Here is a 24420-nt window from a genome sequence, read left to right on the forward strand (position 1 = left end):
CCATCTGGATTGCAGGGATTGCCTTTATTTGCTGAGCTATTCGGAATGGCATCAGCCTCTACATAGCATGTTTGCTTTATACTTTTTCTGTTTCTTTTGTCACTGTACTTCATTTCTGAGCTATAATGTCTCAGCAGTTCTCTGCCTCTGGTAGTGAAGGAGCCTCAGAGTCAGCACAGACCACACCTAGACCCCAAATCTCAGAACAGAAGAGATTTATTTTCCCTCAGAGGGGACAAGTTATGGTGTAGGGCACTGCTTCTGGATTTGGCAGACAGCAGCAGGTGTCTCTGACAGAGTGGTTTTTAGGGAGAAAAGGGGGAAGTCTGAACTAGAATGAGTTCATAAGTCCTCATTGGACTTATTGATCAGTGTAGCCAAATAATGTATTTTGATAACTGGACCTTGGTGTCCGTGTACCTAGCTTTTCTTTTCCTTTCTCAATATTAGTCCCAACACTTTTTCCAGTGCTTGCAGTAGAACCCAGAGTTTCACACTCCTCAGCATAATCCATGCCTGATATAACTCCTATGTATCCCTGTGCATCTCTGCTTTCGTGCTTTGACTTATAGTATGCCAGTCTAGAAAAGTCTTTGCTTCTCACCTCCCTAGAACTTTCGGATTTTAATCACTGTCTAGTCCTTTCATTTCTTTTCCTTCCCCTTCTTCCTCTCCTTTTTTTTTACCTCTTCCTTTCCTACCACTGCTCCTTCTCTTTTATTCTCCCCTTCCTTCTTTCCTCTCCCTCCCTCTGTCTTACTCATGAGCTATTCTCCTGCCTCAGCCTCCCAGCTGATAAGGTAAGTGGATGTGTACTATCATAGTCCCTCCTTTCTCTTTTTATGAGAAAGCTCTTGTCATGTAACCCAGCTATTCTTGAACTCACAAGGCAGACCAAGCTAGCCTCAAACTTACACTCCTCCTACTTTGGTTTCCAAGTGCTAAGATCACAGTCGTGTGCCAGCACATCTGGTGAAACTAGGTCAAAATCACAGGAGGTTTGGGAATTTCTTGTGGGCAAGGATTGTGTCTAGTAAATCAGTCCGTACTTATTTTAGTAGTAAGCATACAATAGATCATCAACACATACTGATTTGATTATCTGGTACTGATGGTTACAAATGAATCGGCTTTTTAATATCCAGTATTTATTTTTAAATATCTATTTGTTAAGTTTTTAGTCCGAAGAACTATTGGGTATAACACTTTAGAAATGCTTACCTTTAAGTTATAATGATACAGTTTTAAATGCTATAAAATATGTACAACAATGAGAAAAATGTCCTGTAATAAATGCTATAATTTTTTTGTGGTATGTCTATTTGACATTTCTAGGGAATGAGTCATTTATATTATGTGTGCATTCCAAACAGTGGAAGACTTACTGCCAAGCTTTTCATTTTTCATGTTTAATGGAATGCTATAAAATGTACTACACGTGTTCTGTACCTGCTGTCTTAAATCATTGAGCTGTGCCATGTCTCCAGATGTTTGTGGTAATGATAGGAGGCCTCAAGCCTGGAAACCAGATTTCTCCTTCCATACAAGGAGTGCTGTCCAAATGCTGCTGAACTCCATTGGACCACATGCACACCCTGATGCACTAAGGCCTTCTTAGCAACGATTGATTCTGAGATGCAGATGACTGCTGGATTCCTCAGGAATCTCAGCTTCTGTGCCCAGTGGTTCCGGTTCATGCGTTCTTTGCAGTTGTTAGTGGTTTTGAAGTTCTTTACTTTAGAGAACACTCTTATTATCTTTATTGGTCACTGCCAGTACACAGTTTTCTCTCATGAACGACGGCTCCAGCACAGCTGTTGGTGTGCTCTACCATACACTCCCTCTACACACACTTCTTAAATTCTTCATTGCTTTGTAGCCTTCTGTATGTTGCCACTCTCTCTGGACAACCTTTCTTATGGCAAACATGCTGCCTTTACAACCTGTGTCAGGGAATAGAAGCACTCTATTGTTTTCATGAATTAAGATGACCAGAATATTGGCTGTCATCTTTAGATACAGTTTAGACACTAAATATCAAAATGTGCATTTATTCTCCACAATGTGATATGATAATACAGCATAATGATACATAGACTACAATGTGGCATTCATTTAGGAATGGACTGCAATTCTCAAATAGTATACCATGAAATATAAGAATGATTTTAATTATGATAAAACCATAGTGGTAGACATGTAGAGAAGACTGTGCCATCTGCCTCTGAGGTTCTACTGTTTACTGTTGAGAAAACTCTCCAGTTTAATATGTCTATGTATACTCTTTCTGATTAATTTTTCTCATAGATTTATTCATTTCTTTCTGGATCTTAGGTCCCAAGGAATCCTGAGCTCCCCAACCCAGCTATAGCTCAAAGAGAAGAGCAAAAAAAGATTGATGGAGCGGAACCTCTTACACCACAAGAGAGTGAAGAGAAAGATAAACTTCTTACACAAGTAAACTCTTTTAAGTGGCTGAACTACTTTTAGTCAATCAATAGAAAAAAGAATAAATACCCACTTTTAGTGTATACAGTTGTCTGATCTGACATACCCATGAACACACATTTTACCACATATCTTTATTTTTATTTTTTAGAAAATTCCCTTTGTAGAAGATGCTCTCTATAAATATTGGTTGAATATACATGGAAAAACAAAAGTGTCAATTATAAAAAAATAATATGTGCCTTTTACCAATTATAATAATGCTAGTGAATCCAGATTTGAATTTTCTTAAATAATAATTTCCAACATATACCTAAAAATTAATTTTTTTGATTGACTTGTTCCCTGAAACTGTACTACACTAATTTTTCTTTGTTTATGAAAAATTCCTTTTGAAAGAAGTTAAGAGTTCCCAAGAAAGATTGTAAATACAATAATGAGAAATTCCTGAAGCATTTTAATGTCATCATCATGTAATTAAATAGGGAAAGTTTCCACCTTAAAGCTTTCAAGTAAGTTTTGCTTTAAAATTTTTTTTTTATCACACTTCTGAAATGATTTCTGGTAAGATACACAAAATGTGAACTTATGACATTCTCTTAGCCAGCTAAATTTATTTCTTGAACAATTTTTGGAACAATGTTCAAGGCACAGTAGTAGAAAATTGTCCACCGTAATTGTTAGCTGATAGTTTGAAATGTTTTTCTCAAAAAGGAAGGATTAATTCTTGAGGTGATGTATAAAGAAGTTGTAGAATAGGCTTTACAGTATCACACTGTGTCTCAGGAATAAGAGTTAATTAAAAGTAAAATAAGAGATTTTGTATTTATATGTTGATACAGGGCTTTTTCTTTTAATATCACATAATTTTATCGAATGAATTTTGACAAAATGCTTTCATAAGTTTTTGAACAAATGCCTGTAAGTCACCAAAATTTAGCATGAAATACAGTTGCAGTTGGCCGAGTTTTAAGAACAACCACAGAATAAAACATTTAAATATTAATGTTTGCTTTTATTTTAATTTCAAAACTTATTTCCCGAGCACAAAAATAAAGTTGTGCCCTTTGAATGCTACACTGCTTATAATATATTCTGAATATACAGTATAATGTGAGTACGTAATCTCAATTGAGATAATTGAGTTTATAATTAGAAGCATAATCAAGTTTTTTGTCCTTCTGAGTTGAATTTAAGCCATCTTTTTCCGATGCTACAAATTTAATGCTTAAGTTTTCTTGAGTTTCATGTTTCCCACGATGGCCTTGAATTCACTCTGTACTTGAGGATAACCTTGAACTTCTGATCCTCCTGACTTCATATCCTGCCTGTTGGAATAAGGGGCATGTGCCAGCCACCATGTCTGTTTTATGTGATGCTCTGAATTGAACTCAGGGGTTCACCCGTGCTAGGCAAGGTTCCTGCCAACTGACCTACAATACCATTGATGGAATAATAATTGCAAAGTGACCTAAAACACTGGCCGTTACATACTTTAGTAAAAAAGTTCAGATGCTTGAGTACTATATTTACAGAGGTCCTATTTATGAATATAGTCTTTAAAAATCATGTTATTTATTATTATTAAAAGAGGCGTGTGCATGTTTAACATCTATGGAAAGGCCATAGGACAACTTTTGAGAATCAGTTCTTTGCTTCTACAGTAGGATCCGGGGCTTGAACTCAGGTTTTCAGGCTGGTATGGCAAGCAATTTCAACTGCTATTCCATCTTGCTGGTCCTTATGAGTACAATTTTGAGCAGAAATTATTTACTCATTTTCGTCATGAATGATTGAAAGAATGTCTTCACTTCTTTTTGGATTTTCTTTCAGTGTTCTTTCTTTTTTGTTTTTTTTTTAATTTTTTAAAATCTTTTTCAGTGTTCTTTCAATTCAATACATCCACATCCACATCTACCTCTCTCTCTCTCTCTCTCTTAATTTACATGAGAACAGATCTGTGGGAAAAGTCATTGAAACACTGAGATATCAGAACTCAAGCATTTATGTTGGAATTTATATTAGAATTGTATTTTAATGTTGTGGGCATCAGAGAAATATGGAATTAAGACTACACAATGTCTTAGGATCATAAATCAAGTTAAAGTACCTGAAAAGTACATTTTCTTTAAAATAAAAAAGCAGTTATTTCTGTAACAGCTCAAACTCAGCTTTTGGTTTGACATTAAAGAAATGAACTTTATAAAAGGGCACATGTTAAGTATTTTAAACTGCTTTTCATGCGACATTGTACAGATATAAGTAGGATAGTAAGTGAATTTATTAATTTGCCATCTACTGATGATGTTTAAATTTTTATTCTTAGGGTTTCACAAACTGGACTAAGAGAGATTTTAACCAGTTTATTAAAGCTAATGAGAAGTACGGGAGAGATGACATTGATAATATAGCTCGAGAGGTAGAGGGCAAGTCCCCTGAGGAGGTCATGGAGTATTCAGGTTTGTATGTCACTTCAAACATCATACTTTAATTTTAAACGTATACATATCTTTTGACAAAAGATTTCTTTATTTTTATATGTGAGTTTGTGTCCATGTGGATGGGGCCTGTGTATAAACAAGTGCCTATAGAGCTGGAGTTACAGGTTGTGAGCTGTCTTATGTGGGTGCAAAGAACCAAATTTTGGCCCCTCTAGAAGAGCAGCAAGTGCTCTTAACCACTGAGCCATCTCTCCAAACTGTCAGGCTTCTGGAAAGAAATCTCATTAAAATAGGTTAATCTATAGGTTATTTATTTGATATATATGAGTACACTGTAGCTGTCTTTAGACACACCAGAAGAGGGCATCAGATCCCATTACAGATGGTTGTGAGCCACCATGTGGTTGCTGGGAATTGAACTCAGGACCTCTGGAAGAGCAGTCAGTGCTCTTAACCACTGAGCCATCTCTCCAACCCCTGTTTCTTTGTCATTAATTTAGTTGCGTCTTTGTTCAGAGATGTCAAAATGTTTTTGTGAATGAGCTGTAAGTAAAGATAGGATATGATTGGCTAGGAGACAACTAAGTTTGCCAAGTAAAGCATAAACAAAAGTGGGTACTGCATGGGTTTTCTATTCTCTCATTTCACTGATTTGGTCTTTTAAAAGTCTTGTCCTGCGACTTCTGGTTTAGCAGTTTGGAATAGTCATTGCAGGTCATCTTTGAAGTACAGAGTTCTTATGAGGCACATTTAGAGACTCAACTGCCCTCAAGGAATTAAATCAGGTAGAGGGGGGCCTTATCAACTTAAGGCAATTCAGAATAGATCTAAAAAGATTTCTTGGCTAAATCTGTTCAGTGGCCCTTGAATCATTTCCCTCTCCTACTCAGCTGTGTCTTTAACCTCAATCAGAATCAGAAGAGCTGTAGAGAAGCATGTGGAGTTACTATTAATTCCTGTGTCAGAGCATACCTAAACTGCCAGGCTTCTGGAAAGAAATCTCATTAAAATAGGTTAATCTATCTGTTTTCTATGTGTAGTTAAATTTCAAATAGCCTGACCTTTCAAATTTGGTCTGAATATTAGGTATTTACAGTTTGAAAGAATTTTCCATAAAAAGAATGCAATGTTAAAAGTCATTGTATAGTTTCTTTGTTCCCTTCCTGGCCAGATATTTGAGATAACTACTGAAATTCTGTGTTTATTATCAAAAACCAAAAGAAAACGTTAAAAACTCATAAATAAATCAAAGTTTAATCATTATAACATATAGCTTTTAGTTTATTTAGAGTACTAGCTAATGCTTAAAGAAAATCAGTTGTAACTACAGAACACCTACCTACTCTATTTTCTTTCATGGAAACCTGAAAGGGAATTTAGAAGTTAATTTTGTCTGGATTTTATTTCATATAACATTGAATTCATAAACAGTAGCCTGACAGTACTATTGATCTTATGGTTGCAAACAATGAGAGCTTTAGGGGAACAATAGACCATGGGAGAGATAGATTTTCATGAAAGTTGAGTGAAAAGAATGTAAAGGGACGTGGTATGTGTGTGGGTAAAAGATATCAGGTAGCCAGGCATGGAGATGCATGCCTATGATCACAGCGTAAGGAGTCCGAGGTAGGAGAATCATGGGGTTGATGGCAGCCTAGTCTGTATAGCATGTTTGTGGTCAGCCTGGGTGAAGCGAGATCATGTTTTAAAAATATAGACTAAGGTGTCCTAGCAAGGGTCTGAGGGAGGAATGAGAGAAAGAAAGCAGGAGAGAAAAAGAAAGACACTCTGAGCTGGGGTTTTAGTGCAATAGTAGGTGTTCCCTTAAAATGTCACCAGTAAACCAGTACCAGGGAATAAGTGTGAAAGACACAGACAGTAAAATTTTCTGAAGAATTTTCTTCTACTCTCAAGTTCTATGGAGCAAGCCCAAGGCCTTTAAGTCCAGGCAAGTGTTCGATGCTGGTTCTGCACACACTCCCAGCCTTTCTGAAGAATTTTCTTCAGACTTCGGGGAGATGACAGGACTGTTTAATTGTTTTTCATCGTCATGCCAGAGGCTGGGGAGAAATTGAGTGCTTTATTTTGATTGATTGGTAGGAGAAGAATTGTAGAAACTTGGGTGTTCGTGAGTATATTGTATTTTGATGTACGAAGGTATATGCATGAGTGCATGTGTGTGTGTGCGTGGGTGATGGAGGTGCTGGTGCGTGTAGGTGTGTGTTGAATGAGTAACTGGGAGGATGCATAAATGAATATTAATTACTTATGCAAACCATCATATGCTAACACACCTCTCTTGATATCCTCTAAAATGGAAGACTTTTTCAATGTAGATAATGTCATTAGAAGGCCTTTCACTGAAGTCAAAAGATGTGACATCTTAATGCAACTTGGGGATATGAATATCTTTCTGTATGTGCCCAGTTAAAATCTCTCATCTTTTAAGAAACTATAGGTGACTAGAAATATACGATTAGTGAATGATTGCAGATATAACCAACAGCTTCTGTAGAAATAGTCACTTCGTAGGAAAAAGGTAATAAGTTTATTTTCATTTTTGCATACTAGAAAGCTGTATTTACATTCATAGGAGTCTCACTTCTGTTTCAGTTCACGCAAAAGGTTTCTTCTGTATCATATTTAGGTAAAAGGGTAACGTAAGTGCACTTAGTAACTGGATATGCCATGTACACACAGCAGACACCGTATCTGCCTGTTAATTCTGTATTCTGTAATTCCTCAAATTCATTTGCTTAAATGGTAGTAATTTAAAGTAATCACTTTCTTTTCAGCTGTATTTTGGGAACGCTGCAATGAATTACAGGACATTGAGAAAATATGGCTCAAATTGAACGTGGAGAAGCAAGAATTCGAAGAATCAGTATTAAGAAAGCACTGGATGCCAAAGTAGTATATTCTATTTCAGTTTATTAGGAGATTATTATATTTGCTGTAGTGACTAGCATTGACTAGTTATTGCACATGCCATTAAAAGTGTCATTTTTGTTGAAACTTACAGATTGCAAGATACAAGGCTCCATTTCATCAGTTACGGATTCAGTACGGAACCAGTAAAGGAAAGAACTATACTGAAGAAGAAGACAGATTCCTCATCTGTATGTTGCACAAAATGGGCTTTGACAGAAAATGTATATGAAGAAATTGAGACAGTGCCGTCACGGAATGCTCCCCAGTTTAGATTTGACTGGTTTATCAAGTCGAGAACTGCCATGGTATGCTTTCCTTTTCTTGTTTACTTATTTTGGAAAAGTACACATTTCAAACTTTCCCTTTTCTTTTGTTCCTCTAATTGTTAACATTTTGTTTCATTAGCTTTCTCTCCCATCCCCTTCAATATATAGCTATATACACATGTGCACAAAGGAGATGTCATGTGCCTATTTTCAGAAATAGCAAAACATCTATATTCAGAAACACGTTTCGTTTTATATCAATAAATATATTTTCGGATGTATTTATGTAAGTATATACATTTATGAACCATTTTAAAGTAAGTTGCAGACAACAAAATTGATCATTGTAGAATTTAGCATATAGGATGCTTCCTCCACTGCACATGTACAGACAATGGGCCCACTCATACTTTTTAAAATACACACACAAACACACACACACACACACACACACACACACACACGTGCACACACAAACTTGCACAGGCACGCATACATATGCTCTCCCCTCCCCAACTAATGGAAAACAAAATGCGTAGGGCTGGAATGATGACTGATTGGTTAAGAACAATTGCTGCTCTTCCAGAGGACCCGAATTCAGTTCCCACTGGCTCACGACCACCTGTAACGCCAGCTCCAGGGCTCCCAATGATGTCTTCTTGCCTCTCCGTTCATTCATACCCATGTGGCACAGAGAGAAAGACAAATACAAATAATTTTTAAACCTTTAAAGTGAATAATAGAATAAAAGAATATATACCTCATAAGTAGATCTTCCTACATAATAACTACAATCACAGGTAAATACCAACATTCATTCACTAATATAAAATCCTATAAATAGACTTTTCTGGCAGTTCTCCAAATGTCTCCTTTGCAGCATGGCACCAGGAATTCTGGGTCAGTTTATCACACTCCTTGTGATGCTAAATTTGGTTACCTGGTTTATGCTATGATTCCCAAGGCTCAGCACTTTTGATGGTACATTTGCCCTTAGTAACTTACCAGATGACATTTGACACTGTACAAATGACTTGAGGGTTTGTTTTGAGTGAAAAGAGATTGTAGTCCAAGCTGGGTCTCCCTAAGAACGTTATAAGAAAGTATAGTTAAATAAAAGTTATCTTACTTTTTGCCTCTGCAATGAATTCCCTCTTTGGCTTTCCAACAGGAATTCTGTTCTTTCTAAATTCTACTGCTCCTGAAGAGCACTGTTTATGATGATACTCAAATGCATGCAGCTTATAAACAAATAAGCAAATAGATTTACTGACAGGTTCTTACTATGCAGCTCAGGCTGGCTTGGAACTTGCTGTGTAGCCTAGGACGTTCTTGAGTTAAAAATCTTTCTACATTATACTCCCAAATCCTGGGATGACAGTCATTCCCACCATGCTCAGAGTCATGTGAAAACACTTTTAAGGTTGTCATTGACGTTCTTTCACGAGCCCAGGTCCTTAAAACAAAACTAGAGTTATATAGCCTAAAAGTAAAAGGAGCCTAAACCCAATAACCCCAGCAGAGGTTTTTGTGACTAGTTGTAAAATGGCATCCTTTGGGGTATGAAAAAGTGCTTCATATTTTTTTTCTGATTCATTTTATATCTTCCGTTCACACTGAAAAATACAAAGAAAACTCTTGAGTTGTTCTCTTGAAGGCATTATTTTGGAAGAGGCTTTGCAATATTATTTGTTCAGCCTTTAATAAGACATCTTAACCATCAAACATACAGATGACACAAATTTGGGAGAGTTGGCAAGTACTTCCTCAAAATCCAGGATTCGTGAGAACTTAGGCCAGTTAGACTAATGTTGCAGTTGAAAATTTCAGCATGGCATTTAAGTGTTGTATTTATGTAAAAGGACATGGAGAGGTGTGTATATTACTATGATACAGTAGGATTGAAGGAAGAATGAAAAAGATAGGAATTAATGGGTAGCACAAAAGACCATGATTGGCCTTAGAGACAGAACAGTTGTTTGACAGGGTTCTTGGGATCATTGAAGTAGATTATTGAAACAAATGTAGAATTGTTTTTTAAAATTCTCTTTTGGAAATGAAATTTTATTTTGACCGTGAGTTAGTTTGTCATCTCCTTGAGGGTATCCATGAATGTGCCTAAAAGACAGGTCCTTTCAAAGCCACACATTTCGCTTTCTAGCCACTTGGCTTTTTTTATGTAATGACATAATTTAGGCCAGCATCAGTAATCTCTAAAAGAAAAATGCTTAACTGCACTTTTCAAGAAACACATTTTCAAACATACGTGCCCTTTTAAGTGATGAAACATTTATTGAATTCTGTGGTATTTCAGTGATATTTTACTAATTTTTAAAAGGTTGAAAGCTTGATGTTGGGTCTAGTTTCTTCAGCTATTAAACTAAGGCAATAGGATGGAGATTGAAAGTGCAAGAAAAGACTTATCTTAGTTTGTGATAAGAACTCCAGAGCCTTCATACTCAGCACAGAGGGAAAAAGCTGCAGTATATTAACAGCCACTAGATGTCTCTGAACTCCTTTGTAAAGAATTTTAGTCTCCCTCCATCTTATGTTTTTCCGAGAGACATTACCTCCGCGCTTTCCCTTTTTCTAGATATTTAAATTTTCAGACCATATTTGCCGAAAGGCAGATATTAACTATATAAGTGGTTACAAATGTGAACCTGTATTTTGTCTATTAATCTTGGAAATGCCCGTGCCCTTTATTACCGTTTAAAAAGTAGAATTTCTAATTTTTACAGACTCTTTGAAAATATAGTAATTTATTTTATAATTCAATGTCTTATTTAAAGGCTTTTAGGTAAAATTTTCTTTTATGCTAAAATTTGCTTTCCCTTCTAGCTAGTGGGCAACTTTTATTTATATTTCTGAAATTAGAGTATGTTATATATTCAAAATACGCGTATATTTACATGATCTTTTTACATTATGTTAATAGCAATAGCTATACAGTTATAAAATTGGATTATTAATATTTGTAGATCATCTTCCACCCTTTGTTTTAAAAATAACTTTCTTTTTAGTGAGTCATCTTCACAGTCTAGGGAGAGTATCCACCCTCTTGAGAGAGGCAGCTGTGATTTCTGTAATAAAACACATTGAAAAATCATTGAAAAATCTTATCTTCGAGATACAGGATGCAATTTGATTCATTTTGTGACTATAGCTGTGTATAAATTAAAATCTTTCTAATAATTGAACTCAGCTTGCTAAAAGAATCTTCTTTCCCAGACACATCAATAAAAAGCGTGAAATCTTTCTAAGAAAAAAATGTAAGAATGTTAATAGTTATATTTTATGCACTAATCTCAAAGTACTGAATTCATGACATCTGACTTAACTAACACCCACCAAGTGCCGAGAGGAATGAATCCCCACTTTCAAATATGCCTCCCTTTGAAAGGCTTTGGCTAAAGGTTGAAGATTTTGAAGCTCTTCTTCATTTAAAACTGCTGGCTGTACAAAAGAGAAAATAAGATTCACTTCCATCTCTCTGTGCTAAAAAGATCGTGAATTTTTCTCAGAGAATTGTGTGGTCTTTAAGTAAGTAATCAGCCTCTATTGAACTCCATAAACAAGTAGGAAGGAAGCATATGCTGAACTCGGATTTTTAAGCTCAGAGCATATGAATTTTCTTCCACTCTCGTCCTGGCACTGGGGGAGCCTAGAATAGGGCCTTAGTGTTTGCTCGTTCAAAAAATACTCCAAATAAAAGGCTCCTTAAGAACTGAACACAAAAGGAAATGGTAATATGCTGTATTTATTTAAAACGCCTTTTATAGGATGCTGACCTGTCCCCTTATTGACATTAGCTCATTAATTTTCTTCCAATCTCTGTTCATTTACTAGTGACTGATGGGACATAGAATGTTGAAGAGAATCTCAGACTTCTAAAGGCCATGATTGGTCAGTTTGTTAGACAGTACACATGGGAAAAGAACCTAGCCTTCAATCAGTAGTGCCTTGATCCTACTTAGTTTCCTTCTAGGTAGTTAAAGAAGAAAAAGTAAAATTTAATTCTCAGAAATAAACATTCATCGATAAAATGTTTATTGTTTCCTCTATAGGATGGCTTTGGTTCTTAATTTTAGTTATTATTATTATTATTATTTTTTTACCTTTCAATTGCTGAAGAACATTTTCTTTTCTCGCCAGCCAGCTCAGGAAACTGTGTTGCGTTGCCTATGGCCAAGAACATTACAGTTGAAGCTGAGTATTAGTAATTAGTCATTACAATTACCCTGTCTTTTGTAGTAGTTTAAATGAGTTTTGGCGATAGCATCTCAGAGAATCACACACTGTTGAATACTGGGTAATAAAAATTTCATGTTATTAGTTTGTTTTCAAATCACAACTTTATTATTAATGAAATTGTGCCTTATTTAAAAGTAATAAAGTGACATTTCTCATTAGAACTGTAGGAGAAAAAACTACTTTCTAGAAATTATTGCTATAGCTTTTTATGAACTTGCTTCCCGCTTTATATGGTTATCACAGTGGCTAGTAAATGTTAATTAGGTTACTGGTTCTGCACAGAATACTTTTCTAAATATTCAATCTAGTCAGAAAGGAGGTTTCCTTTTAGATATTTTAGAGGAATAAAAGGGGAATAGAAATTTCCTGGTTGTTCTATAATCACAGTGATGCTTTGTTGCTTATGACTAAAATATTATGTTATTACTTATTTGCATTTAACAGCTAGTGTTGATATTTTAACAGACTGCATTCTTAATGACATATAAGGAACATTAACAATACACTGGCAAAATCGATAACCTATAAATGTTCTGATGGGCTTTTCTTGAGTATGACACTATATGTGACCTGAAAGTGGAAAGAAAGCTATTAGGAATAGGAGGGTAGAAAAGAGACGAGCAGATGGGGAAAAAATGGAGGCAGAGGGAAATAACAAAAACAAATTTTGCTTAGAAAAACACAATAACAACTAATTCTTTGTAAAGTCAAGTACATTTTAACGCATAGTAACCTGTTTCTGTGTGCTTGAAAGACAAAAATGTTCCCTCTCTGCCTTAATTTTGAAAATGTCTTAGAATAGAGACTGTAGTGATTAACTTTGCTATGTGGCAAAGGAATCAGGGAAATAGCTTCATAGAAGAGGTACATTTCAATTCGTAGACACAGGATTATGCAAAAGGATAAATAAGCCCAGTACATCCCAAAAGTATTAATGTATGTATGGAGAAGTGGTGGAAGATGTTGTAACCAGCAGCCAAGTGATGGAGAAAGCTGCTTCACTGAAGGCTAGATTTGGGTCATTACTGTATAGGAAGCAGGGGACTCAATGACAGATAGTAGCAGGCAATGAGGTACTGTGAGCACTGCTCACTCCACTTACCATTTATAGTAAAATACTCAATTTTATTTCTACCTTGTTTCCTATCTTGTTTTGCTCCCTTGACCAATGTACCACTGTCTGTCCTTGAGTTATTTTTTTCTCCCAGTTTTAACCCTGAAGTGACACTGATTTTTTTCAAGGAGATCAGCATAGGAGCTTACCCAGTGTAGGCATTAGGTCAATAAACCAACACAGATTATTTGGGCTTCAGTTTGTCTCAACCCCTGTAATTGAAAAAGTTTTGGATGGCATCTGAGGAGTTGCACCAATATGCTACAGTTTATTTCTGACCCTGTGTCCTGCTAGACTTTTGACTGTAAGTCCTGTAGCTTTTATTTATTGGTATGTTTGTGTATCACTTGCAAACAACATGTAGCTTAAGTGGTTCATTTGTAATCCTAAACTGTTTGGACAAATAGAAACACAGTGCACTAAACAGGGAGCATTTTGGGTATTTATACCAGTGTATCTTATGTGAAACATGATAAAATATTTCATGAATAGCGTTTTTTTCTCCCATTTTTTATTGGATATTACCTTTATCTTCATTTCAAATATTATCCTTCTCCCTGGTTTCCCCTCTGGAAATCCCCCATTCAATCTCCTCACTCCTGCCTCCATGAAGGTCCTCCCAGTCAGCCACTCCCTCCCTCCTCCCCGCCCTGGAATTCTCCAACACTGGGGCAATGAGCCTTCACAGGAATAAAGGGCCTCTCCTTCCACTGATGCCCAACAAGACCTCCTCCTCTGCTCCATATGCGGCTGGAGCCACGGATCTCTCCATGTGTACTCTTTGGTTAGTGGTTTAGTCCCTGAGAGCTCGGAAGTGTTTTATTGGTTGTTATTTTTGTTCTTCCTATGGGGTTGCAACCTCCTTCAGCCACTCATCTCTATCTCCTTTATTGGAGACCCGTTCTCAGTTCAATGGTTGGCTGCGAGCATCTGCCTCTGTATTTGTCAGGCTCTAGCAGAGCCTCTCAGGAGACAGCTATATCAGGATCCTGTCAGCATGCACTTCTTGGCATCCCCAGTAGTGACTGAGTTTGGTGACTGTATGTGGGATGGATCCCCCAGGTGGAGCAGTCTCTGGATGGCCTTTCCTTCAGTCTGCGCTCCACACTTTGTCTCTGTATTTCCTCCTGTGAATATTTTGCTCCCCCTTCTAAGAAGGACTGAAGCATCCACACCTTTGACTTTCTTCTTGAGCTTCATGTGGTCTGAAAATTGTATCTTGGGTATTCTGAGCTTTTGGGCTAATATCCACTTACCAGTGAGTACGAATCAAATGTGTTCTTTTGTGATTGGCAGTAACAACGTTTTTAAGTGACAATACCTACATAAAAGCATTCCACCATTCAAAACTTCTTTGAAAAATGTAGGCTACCTCTATTTGAAAATGAATTTCCACTTAGCTGCCAATATTGTTGGGCTATGAAGATCTAGTATATACTGCTATTGTTTTTGTTAGTATTATAAGGGTTCAAAAGTGTTTCAAATCTGGGAAATATATTGCAGAATTCGCAGATGAAGATATTTATTTCCAATAAATAGGGATTTTTTTTAAAGCGGGTAATATATAGGGAGTACATAAAAGAACAAAATAACAAAGGGAAAAATATGTCCATTTTGTTATACTGAAAATCCTAGAACAAAATTCCGTCCATACAGACTTTCATGTACAATTGAGAGACAGACATGTGGACATGTGGCCGTTGTCTTCTTTAGTTTACGTTTCTGGAGCCCTGCTTATTCACCATTTTTGCCTCTCAACCCTAGCGGGCAAACTGAACCTCACTGCTTGTTTCATGTGGCACGTTAGGTTAAGAATTATTTTTCCACTTTCATAAAGAAATCAAAACAGTGTTTGGACATATGAAAATTAAAATTCAAAATTCCAGGATTGCCATTTGTGCTTCAGATTTTATTTGAACTCAGGCACGTGCTCAGTTGCATATTTTCAGTGACTAGTTACGTGCTGCAGTGGAAGAGACGAAGAGAGTGGCAGAGAGTGGATCTTTTACAAAATGGAAAATATTCGTCCCCAATTCTAGTCGCCAAGGCAGTAACTCAAGGCATGAACGTGGAGGCAGCAACTGAAACACAGACCATGGATGAACACTGTGTGTTGGCTTGCGCATTGTGGGGATTTCAACTGCTTCATACCACAGGCCATGCCCATCTGCCCAGGGCAACCCCTACAGCAGACTTTCTTAATCTTCCTAATGCAGTTTAATACAGATCCTCATGTTGTGGTGATCCCCAACCATAAAATTATTTTTGTTGCTATTTCATAACCAACTTTGCTGCTGTTACAAATTTTAATGTAAGTACCTGGTATGCAAGATATCTGATACACAACCAAGTGGGTCGTGACCCTCAAGTTGAGAACTGCTGCCCTACAGTGTGCTGGGCCTTTTCATGTTGATTATTAATCAAGAAAACGTCCTGCAGATTTCTTCCTCTCCCTATTTCATTTCATCCAAACCCCAAGCACATGGACATTCAGGTCAGGTTTTCCCTTTTAATCCTCTCTGACAACACCTTCAAAGGCAGATGGAGGGCTGTGCTCTATCAATCTGTGAGCTTCCCAACTCTGTCAAGTTGACAGTCAAGATTAACCATCCCAAGTAGGCTTATGTGTTACTCAACTTCCAAGAAACGTTTTACATGAAGGATGGTTAAAGAGCAGATATTTACTCTAAGCATGGGGTATTTGTGGCTCTACAGATGATTCTGGTCGAGGAAGCTGCCTTGAAACACAGAATTGTTAGGGAGAGAGGAAATTGGCTTGTTCTCTTTGACTGTACAGGTTCGATATGGAACCAGTTGTTAGAGATCATAAGGTAACAAATAGCACTGTTGCAGAAGGCAAGGTGTTTGAGTTGTTCAGAGTTGAAATAGCCAGGCTTAGAGAGTAGCAAGTACTTTGACATTGGAGGGAATCAGATAGATGGGAAGGCTGCATGGCTTCATAGCAAGGATCTAGTATCGAGGAGTTCTGTTTCAACTTGAATAATTTTAAAACCTCTTCCTAATTTTGAGTCTGAGATTTTTGTGAAGTGCTAATCTGTCTAAAGGAGTTTCTGAACACAAAATGCACATAGCTTGTGTCTCGCATACTGCTCAAAATTTGTCACAGAGCTCCTTTTGTCAGTGAAATTACGCATAAACCTTTAATTCTTTTTCCCTGAGCTGTATATAACTTAGGTTTAGCCATTGCTATTACTTTGTGGATGATTTGCCAAGTTGGATTCTACGAAACATTATTTCAGGACCAGAAAAATGTTTTGTGCCAGAAAAATAGATTTGGGGCATGCTGACATTGAATCTTGCCACAGAGACTTCCAGTCTACATTAGAATGCTAACAGCTTTGAGAAGTTTGTTTGCCTCTTTGAGCTTCCCACATGTGTGAACACAGAATTCTTAAACCATTTCCCACAGTTTCCAATACAGCAGAACAGTTTTTCAATTTGTCGTTTTTTATTGTCTTCTGTCGCCCTTAATTGCTTTGGCATCTCTTTTCTGACTCCCCTGTGTTATTTTTCCTTCTTCCAAATTCATTCCTAAATCAAGAGTGGGGAATCAGTGAAAGAGATAATTAGACTACAGAATTATAGAACTTGTTTGACATTCCATGAACCGTTCCCTTAACCTCAGAAAAATAGGAAGACAAGAAACAGAGAAACTGAAGAGAACAAAATGCTTGTCCTTTCTTTGTTGCCTTTCTGAAGGGGGGGTTTTGTTTTTGTTTTGGAGCAGTTACTGACAGGTTCAAAGGAATCATGGTGAAAACTTATTTTTGTGGTCTATTTTGAATCATTTTGAAAAATCCTATCTTTTTACATATAAGACTGTCTGAAAGTATTAGTATTTGTTCCTGAGTCATTCATATGAACCATGAATATGTATCTAAAGATATCTGCAGTCACAGGCAACTATTACTTATTGCGAATAATAATAGCCAGAGGGTATAGCTTAATGATTCAAGAATCAGATTTTTATAAAGAATCTACGTAGTCTCCCTAGAAACCAAGGATCAGATCTCATCAGGGTCAACTTAGCCCTTTTTATAATAGATAAATTGAATAACATGCTGTTTAATTTGTATGTGTATATATTATTGGATGAAAGTATGATGAATATTTGGTATGCATATTAAATGTATTACCATTACATTGCTAAGTAATTGAAATTACAGTCTTATTGTTATCAGTTTATCTAACCCTGGGTAATTATGGATGTCCAAGAAGCTTGAACATTCTGGCATTACATAAGACTTTTTGTTTTTAACTAGAAAACATGAATTGTTAATGTGTAATATCTCTCTGGCTAATCTCAGTTGTTTTTTTGTTTTTTTGGGGGGGCTTTGAATTAGAGAGTAGAAAAAAATTTGGTTAGTTGATAATATATTCAACTTCAGCATTCCCTAAGTTGTGTGGCAGTTTTCTAGATCTTACTTAGAAAGATAAAACTGTCTTAAAAGGATTTTTGACATTTCTTACATCTTGATAAATTTTCTCAAGACCTAAATGATCATTTTAGGAAAGTTGGGAATGCAGATATGAGTTGCTGTGGCAAAAGGGTCTTTAGAACTTTGGTGCAAATGCATCCTCTACAGAATAAACAGACCCAATTGTTTAAAGAAAAAAAATCACCACTGATCCTAATTTCAGAGCTAGCTAGTGTCAGCTACTAGTTAGTGTTCTTTCAGCCACTTTCAGTCTCTGCACCTTTATTACCAAATATCAAAAAATGGTTTCCAGAGCTAGTTCAGTAGTTTTCCTGCTATCAGTGTTCTAAATACTTTCTTGAAATATTTTATGTATCTCTTTATTATATGTCTAAGAATGGGATTGTTAAGTCACAGGACATGAAATTTTAGAATATTTCTTTGCTATTTCTAATTCATTTCCTTGAGGGGTAGTGTATTAGTTTGCTGCTCAATGCTGTAATAAAGAAACACAGACTTGATGGCATAGGCAACACTTTTTTGTTGTCTTGTTCTGGAGACTGGAATCCAAGATTAAGGTGCCAACAAGGGTAATCTATCGGGTAGATGGCCACCTTTTGCACATGACAAGAAGGTAATGGGAAGGTTAATACCCTACCTCTTTTTGACTCATTTAGCATTAACTAATCCTGTAAACTAGGCTTCTTTAAATATAGTCAGAAGATGGCATTGGACCTCATGGATCTTCTAAATATGACAGTTAGCAATTTCACTTTAATTTTTGGGAGAAAGTTTAGTTGATAACAAGTAACACTGTCATTCAACATCAGTGAATGGAAGTTCTCATTTACATCTTACTGCAACCAAGTACACATACTGCACTCATGTGTGCACAAAGCACGGGCACACCACTACTAATGTGATAGAAATAGCTTTGTTTGCTTCCCACTTTTTTTAGCTTTGGTTTCAGAAAACAAATTGTGTGTGTTTGTGTGTGTGTGTGTGTGTGCGCGCGCGCGCGCGCGCGCATGTATATTGCTAGACAGGTTGCACAAGTGCTCTCCCACTGAACTACATCTTCAACTCTTGAAACTTAAAAGAAAAAATTCTTGTACCAGGCATGGCGAGATGACTCAGTGTGTAAGAGCAGGTCTACATGTGGTACATGTACACACATGCAGGAAAATACTCATAGGTATAAAATAAAAATAAATCCTTAAAAATTCTTTGAAAGTTTGCTGAGTTTTCTATTTTTATACTTTGATCATTTTCCTTTCTCTTGAGTTTGTTCTTAATTGCTAGAAAATAGTTTTTGATTTGAGCGTTTAGCTGTTTCGTGTTTTGTCAGGCATTTCTTCTTATACAGAAAAGAAGTCACATATTTAAACATTATTGACCCTTTGGTATTAATCCATTATTTACCTTTAAACACAGCAAAGTGTACAGGGTTAATAATAAATGAGTTTCCATATTAATGAATCATATCTTTAATGCTCACCATACATTCATAAAGTCTGTTTATAGTTTGGATGCACTGACTGCTGGCAGTAAAATATAGTAGTGGCAAGGTTAATGCAAAAATCTTTTCAGATAGTATTTACTCCGAATTAGCAGGTTCCTTCCTGATTCCCAGAACTTAAATCCCATAATATGTATCCTGAGACTTCTGTTGGCTAAGTAGCTTTGGGAACAGCTGCATCTTATATCCCCTTCCTAGTGGTTCGTAGTGATCATCAGGGACTGAAAGGTTCCATGAAGCCTTGTAATAAAGAAGTCTGTTTAGAAAATCACAACCAATCAAAATATAGAGTTGTGGAGCTCATTCCCAATGGATACAAGTTGAGTAGCTCTAGTGTAATATTGCAATATGAAAATTCATATTAGTATAATCCACAAAACTTGTCGGGATATCGTTTGTACAGGCTGTGTGTGTGTGTGTGTTCATTAAACATATCGAAACAATTGTTTCTACAAGTTAGTTGTACTACCTCTAGCTACATACATTCTTCTATTTTCTTAGCATCTCGGACAACCATTATTCTCGTCTATTCTCTAATTCTGTCCTTTAATGGTATTATATAGCTAGGCATAGTGGCCCATATTGTTATCACAGCATCTGGGAGGCTGAGGCAGGAGGATTGCTGTACATTTAAAGTCAACCTGACCACATAGTGAGTTCTAATTTAGCGTGGACTAAAGAGCAACACCATGCCTCAAAAACGTGTTATATAAATGGAAGCATACTAGACATAACCTTTGTGATTGTATTTTTCACTCATCATAATTCTCTGGATGCCATGATGAATAACTAGTTCTTTCCATTTTATTGTTGAGTAGTGTTCCATGGTAAAACAGACCAGCTTGTTTAACTTGTCATCTATCAAATGACATTAGCCTATCTCTGTCATACTGGGATCTAATAATACCCTATATGAGTGTTCTAAAGAATACTGGTATGATTGGAGTAGGGGCAGAGAAAAATTACAAACTTTGGAAAGTCTCTTCTACGGAAATGATATAGTTAAAGAAGTATCTTAAAAGTTCTTAAAAGAATATGTTTTAGAAATTAAGTTTTTTATTATTTCATTTAGGAATTTCAGAGACGCTGTAATACTTTGATTTCATTGATTGAAAAAGAAAATATGGAAATTGAGGAAAGAGAGAGAGCAGAAAAGAAGAAACGGGCAACTAAAACTCCAATGGTAAAATTTTCAGCATTTTCCTAACTTTTAGGTAGATCTCATTTTTTTTTATATAATTACAAATGTTTATACTATGTTTAATGCTGGGTTTTATGAAGTGCTAATTTGTTTTAGATTGAAGAAGAATCACATCATAAACGTACTTCGTTATTGTTTGAAGAACATGTGGTTAGGAATTCCCTTGTTACAAGACTCAGTATTTAATAAATTCCTCACAAATTTAAGCAGAGGCATAATGCAAGTGAGATCCTAGGAATTGAGACTAGGTCGCCGTGGGGGCAGCAGAAGGTTAGAGTAGGGGTGGGATGGTGTGAAGACTAAAACCTGGAGTTCTGAGTTGATCAAATAGGTTGTTTGATCTTTGTGGAACTGTGTATACAAATGGGAACCCTGAGCAGACAAGATAGCCTGTTTTGGCATTAAGATAACTGCTGGATAAACATGTGATTTTAATCCTGTTGGGTTGCTGTGTATATCTATGATTCAAAATATTCTGTTTGAGTGTGTTAAGTAGTCCCATATTTCATCAAATCTAAGGTGCTTTCCATTGTAAGACACAACATTTTTTGTGCCACTAAGAAATATGATGCCAAGTATCATCTGTTATCAGTTGTAAGATACCTCCTGATGTCAGAGATGCTAATGGGGACAGAAATGCGCATCATAGAAGATATGAAATATGGTGTGTTAACATTTATCTTAACGTTATAAAAATAACACTCATAAATAAAAATTTCCCCAGAAACTTTAAATATTAAGTAGTTCTTTAAGATAAAAGTACATTTATAAGCCATGTGTAAGTAGATACTTGATGACTATTTTTGATGGATATTTTATGTCTTTTCATAAAAAGAAACACCTTTAAAAGTTATTTTACATTGGGTTATATAGTTTGTTGGGCATATAGTGTGTTAACTGAGTCTCACATTGAAGTGAATATTCATGTTAAATTTTTTAATGCATTTACATCCTAGATTTAACATTGTTGGGCCATTTAAAGTGTGCATATTTGAGCAGAACATTAAATCTGTTTCCATTTTAGTCACAGAAAAGAAAAGCAGAGTCAGCTACTGAGAGCTCTGGAAAGAAGGATGTCAAGAAGGTGAAATCCTAAAGCCTAGAAATAAAGTTTTAAATGGGAAACTGCTATTTTCTTGTTCCCATCTTCAAATGCTAATTACCAGTTCCAGTGTATTGATGGTACTCTAAGGAAAAAAACTGAAATACTCTTTGGTTTTGATTTCTTGCATATTTTATATATTTTACAATGCTTTCTACCTGAAATGTGTAGCTTTCTATTTCATGCATCTAGTATTTTGTGTACTGTATTTTGTGCATTTCGTGTCTTCATCAAATTCCTCTCAGTCCTTGTTTTTTTGAAGCCTGTGCTGAGGTTTTAGCTTTTCTATGTTTTCTATGCCGCTGCTTTGAAAGAGAACCTAGATTCTATAGCTGTATTATTGTTGTTTCAGACTTTAAATTTATATGGCTGTGGAAAAATGAATTAAAACGATTTGAGGAGAAAGACTTTTTCACTTCTTTGTTGCTTTCTTTTCTATTGAGTCTGGGCTTGTGTGTGTGTTACTGCAGACTGTGATTAGCATAATAATCATTTCTTTGAGGTCCTCTAAATACTTTTTCCTAAAGAAGTAAAGGGTGAGGAAAGAAAAATATTAAAAAAAAACACCCTAATATTTGATACTGTGCTTGCTGTCAGTATGCGTTACATTTAAATTATTCTCTAAATATTCAAGTGGGAAAATATAATAAAGAACTGTCTATAAGAAATGTAATTATTTCCTGTGTTTTGTACAGCACAAAGCATTGTGTTTATTGAATTGTGTTGCCCACTGCTGTGTATTTTGGGCTAAAGGGAAAACTTTGCTTGCGGATTGGTGCATGATAGTTTGTCCCATGGAGGCAAAACAGAGGGCTTTCTGGGTACCATATAGATCTAGTTACAACTAAGTTTTAAGATGATGACATAAGTACTGTGCATTGCAGAAGAACGGAAGCTGTTTTCATTAGGGATACATTCATGTTCACATAGCAAGCTCAGAGCATCAGTGGTTTTGAACACCAATGATTTGTTTCTTACTCACACTAAAAATCCCATTCAAGTCAGAAGAATCAGATGGGAAGGAATGCACTCCACACAGTCACTCAAGTGTCCGTGCTGAACTGAAGTTCTGCTGTTTTATCGTTTATCCATCTGGGCACAGAGCCTTTTCATCTGTCCTCCTAGGAGAAAGATAAGAGGCTGCAGAATTCCATACAGGCTCTTTACTGCTTCAACCCAGAAGTGACACACGTCACACCTACTTAGATCACATTGTCCTCAGCAAGCCACATGACCCTGTGTATTTCCAAGAGAATAAGCTAATGGAGAGGAACGAATGGAAACAATTACATTCCTCTCTCACTACCTTGTGCTATGACCCACAAACCACAACCCAGTACAATTAAGCTTCAAATCAGATTTTGGGATTGGAAGATCCCAAATGTGCTGAAAAGCTCCCATCAGTCACCGGAGCTGGGGAAAATGATAACCAGAAGTTCACTTTATACCTCCAAGGTCTTCATATTAGAGAAACCTTTGTTTGTTTATTTGTTTTCTGGGAGGGTGAAGATGAAGGGCGGAACATGGGCAGTTGGAAATGTAAGTCCGTACATCTTATTCTCTCTGTTAACCCAAAGAGGTTACGGTGTCAGCTATAAGGAAGACAGTTTGCAGGTAAGTTCTTCAAGCTTTATGATGAGGCTCTTTTCTTGGTCCATAGCATGAGTTGTGCCAATCAGCTCTCGAAGACTGTCGATGAAATCTTGAGACTTCATCCTTAGAAACTTGTAATCCATAACATGGTTTTATGTAAGAGTCCCAAACCACACAACCACACATGGTGAAGCATGTATTTTGTATTTAAAGATAGGCGATTGCATTACTGAACTAAGCCTTTTAAGAAGACCTCCTATACATCGACCACCAGATGATAGCACAAATCTAAATAGTGTCGTGCCGAGGGCACCGTCAGACCCCTTTTAGTTGTTAAATTTACAGAGAAACTAAACTGGCATAGACGACTTTAAAATTCCAATAGAGAAATAACATTTCAAACAAGAGGTCTAGACTTATGGAATCATATCCCTAGAGTTGGCTGCCATGTTCCAGAGAGAAATATGCAGAGACAGTTCGTACACCAGCTGTTTGAAGGCCAGAAGAAACAGAACAGAACACCACATATGCGCACGGAATTTTTAAGAGCACAATGCCCCTGCCCTCGGTTCTCCAGCAATAGCATTCTAATTGATTGCCAACCCAATTCTTTGGGTGGTGTGCGGGGTGGGGGTAAGGCGGTCGAGAAACGTGGACCCCGTAGGAGTCTCCTTCCCTCAAAGAATCTATCCTGAAGACAGGGGCTGATGAGGTCTCCAACAACAGCAAGGTTTCTGTAGGGTCCCTCGTAAAGCAGCCATCTTAAGCTCTGGCCCCAATTGCCTTATACTCACACGACGGTGCTCAGTCATTGCTTTGTCGTCATCAGTCTTTGGCTCTCCTTGGTGCACAGTCTGAATCTATATTTTTTCTAAGAAAAAATGTTCACAAAAGTCTACGCCTAGAGGCCCTCTGTGTACGACAGTTTTTCGGATAGAATATTTGCCGCTACATTGCTTGCTATGGTACATGTTTTGGTTTGAAAAAAATTAACAAAGCCCTCCATTTAACTGACGACCCACTATTGTTGAAATAAAATGCCATTTCCCCAAGTTTTGTCAAAGGTTTGTCTTTGTGGCTTAATTGTTACTCCTATTAGCAGTACTTAGGTT

At 36.6% G+C, this 24420-nt stretch overlaps 1 protein-coding gene across 1 annotated transcript in view; it reads left to right on the forward strand.

Annotated features, from left to right (window-relative positions):
- Window positions 1-22383, forward strand: part of Smarca1 (SWI/SNF related, matrix associated, actin dependent regulator of chromatin, subfamily a, member 1) — a 70219-nt gene extending 47836 nt beyond the window's left edge. The window contains 8 exon segments of the mRNA XM_032889621.1: window positions 2335-2457; window positions 4775-4907; window positions 7685-7726; window positions 7729-7799; window positions 7912-8033; window positions 8035-8125; window positions 20485-20595; window positions 21638-22383. Of these exon segments, the coding sequence (XP_032745512.1) occupies window positions 2335-2457; window positions 4775-4907; window positions 7685-7726; window positions 7729-7799; window positions 7912-8033; window positions 8035-8125; window positions 20485-20595; window positions 21638-21709 (765 nt within the window). The 3' untranslated portion in view covers window positions 21710-22383.
- The last annotated feature ends 2037 nt before the right edge of the window (window positions 22384-24420 follow it).

This window comes from Rattus rattus, chromosome X (assembly GCF_011064425.1).
Source record: "Rattus rattus isolate New Zealand chromosome X, Rrattus_CSIRO_v1, whole genome shotgun sequence".
NCBI classification, from domain to species: domain Eukaryota; kingdom Metazoa; phylum Chordata; class Mammalia; order Rodentia; family Muridae; genus Rattus; species Rattus rattus.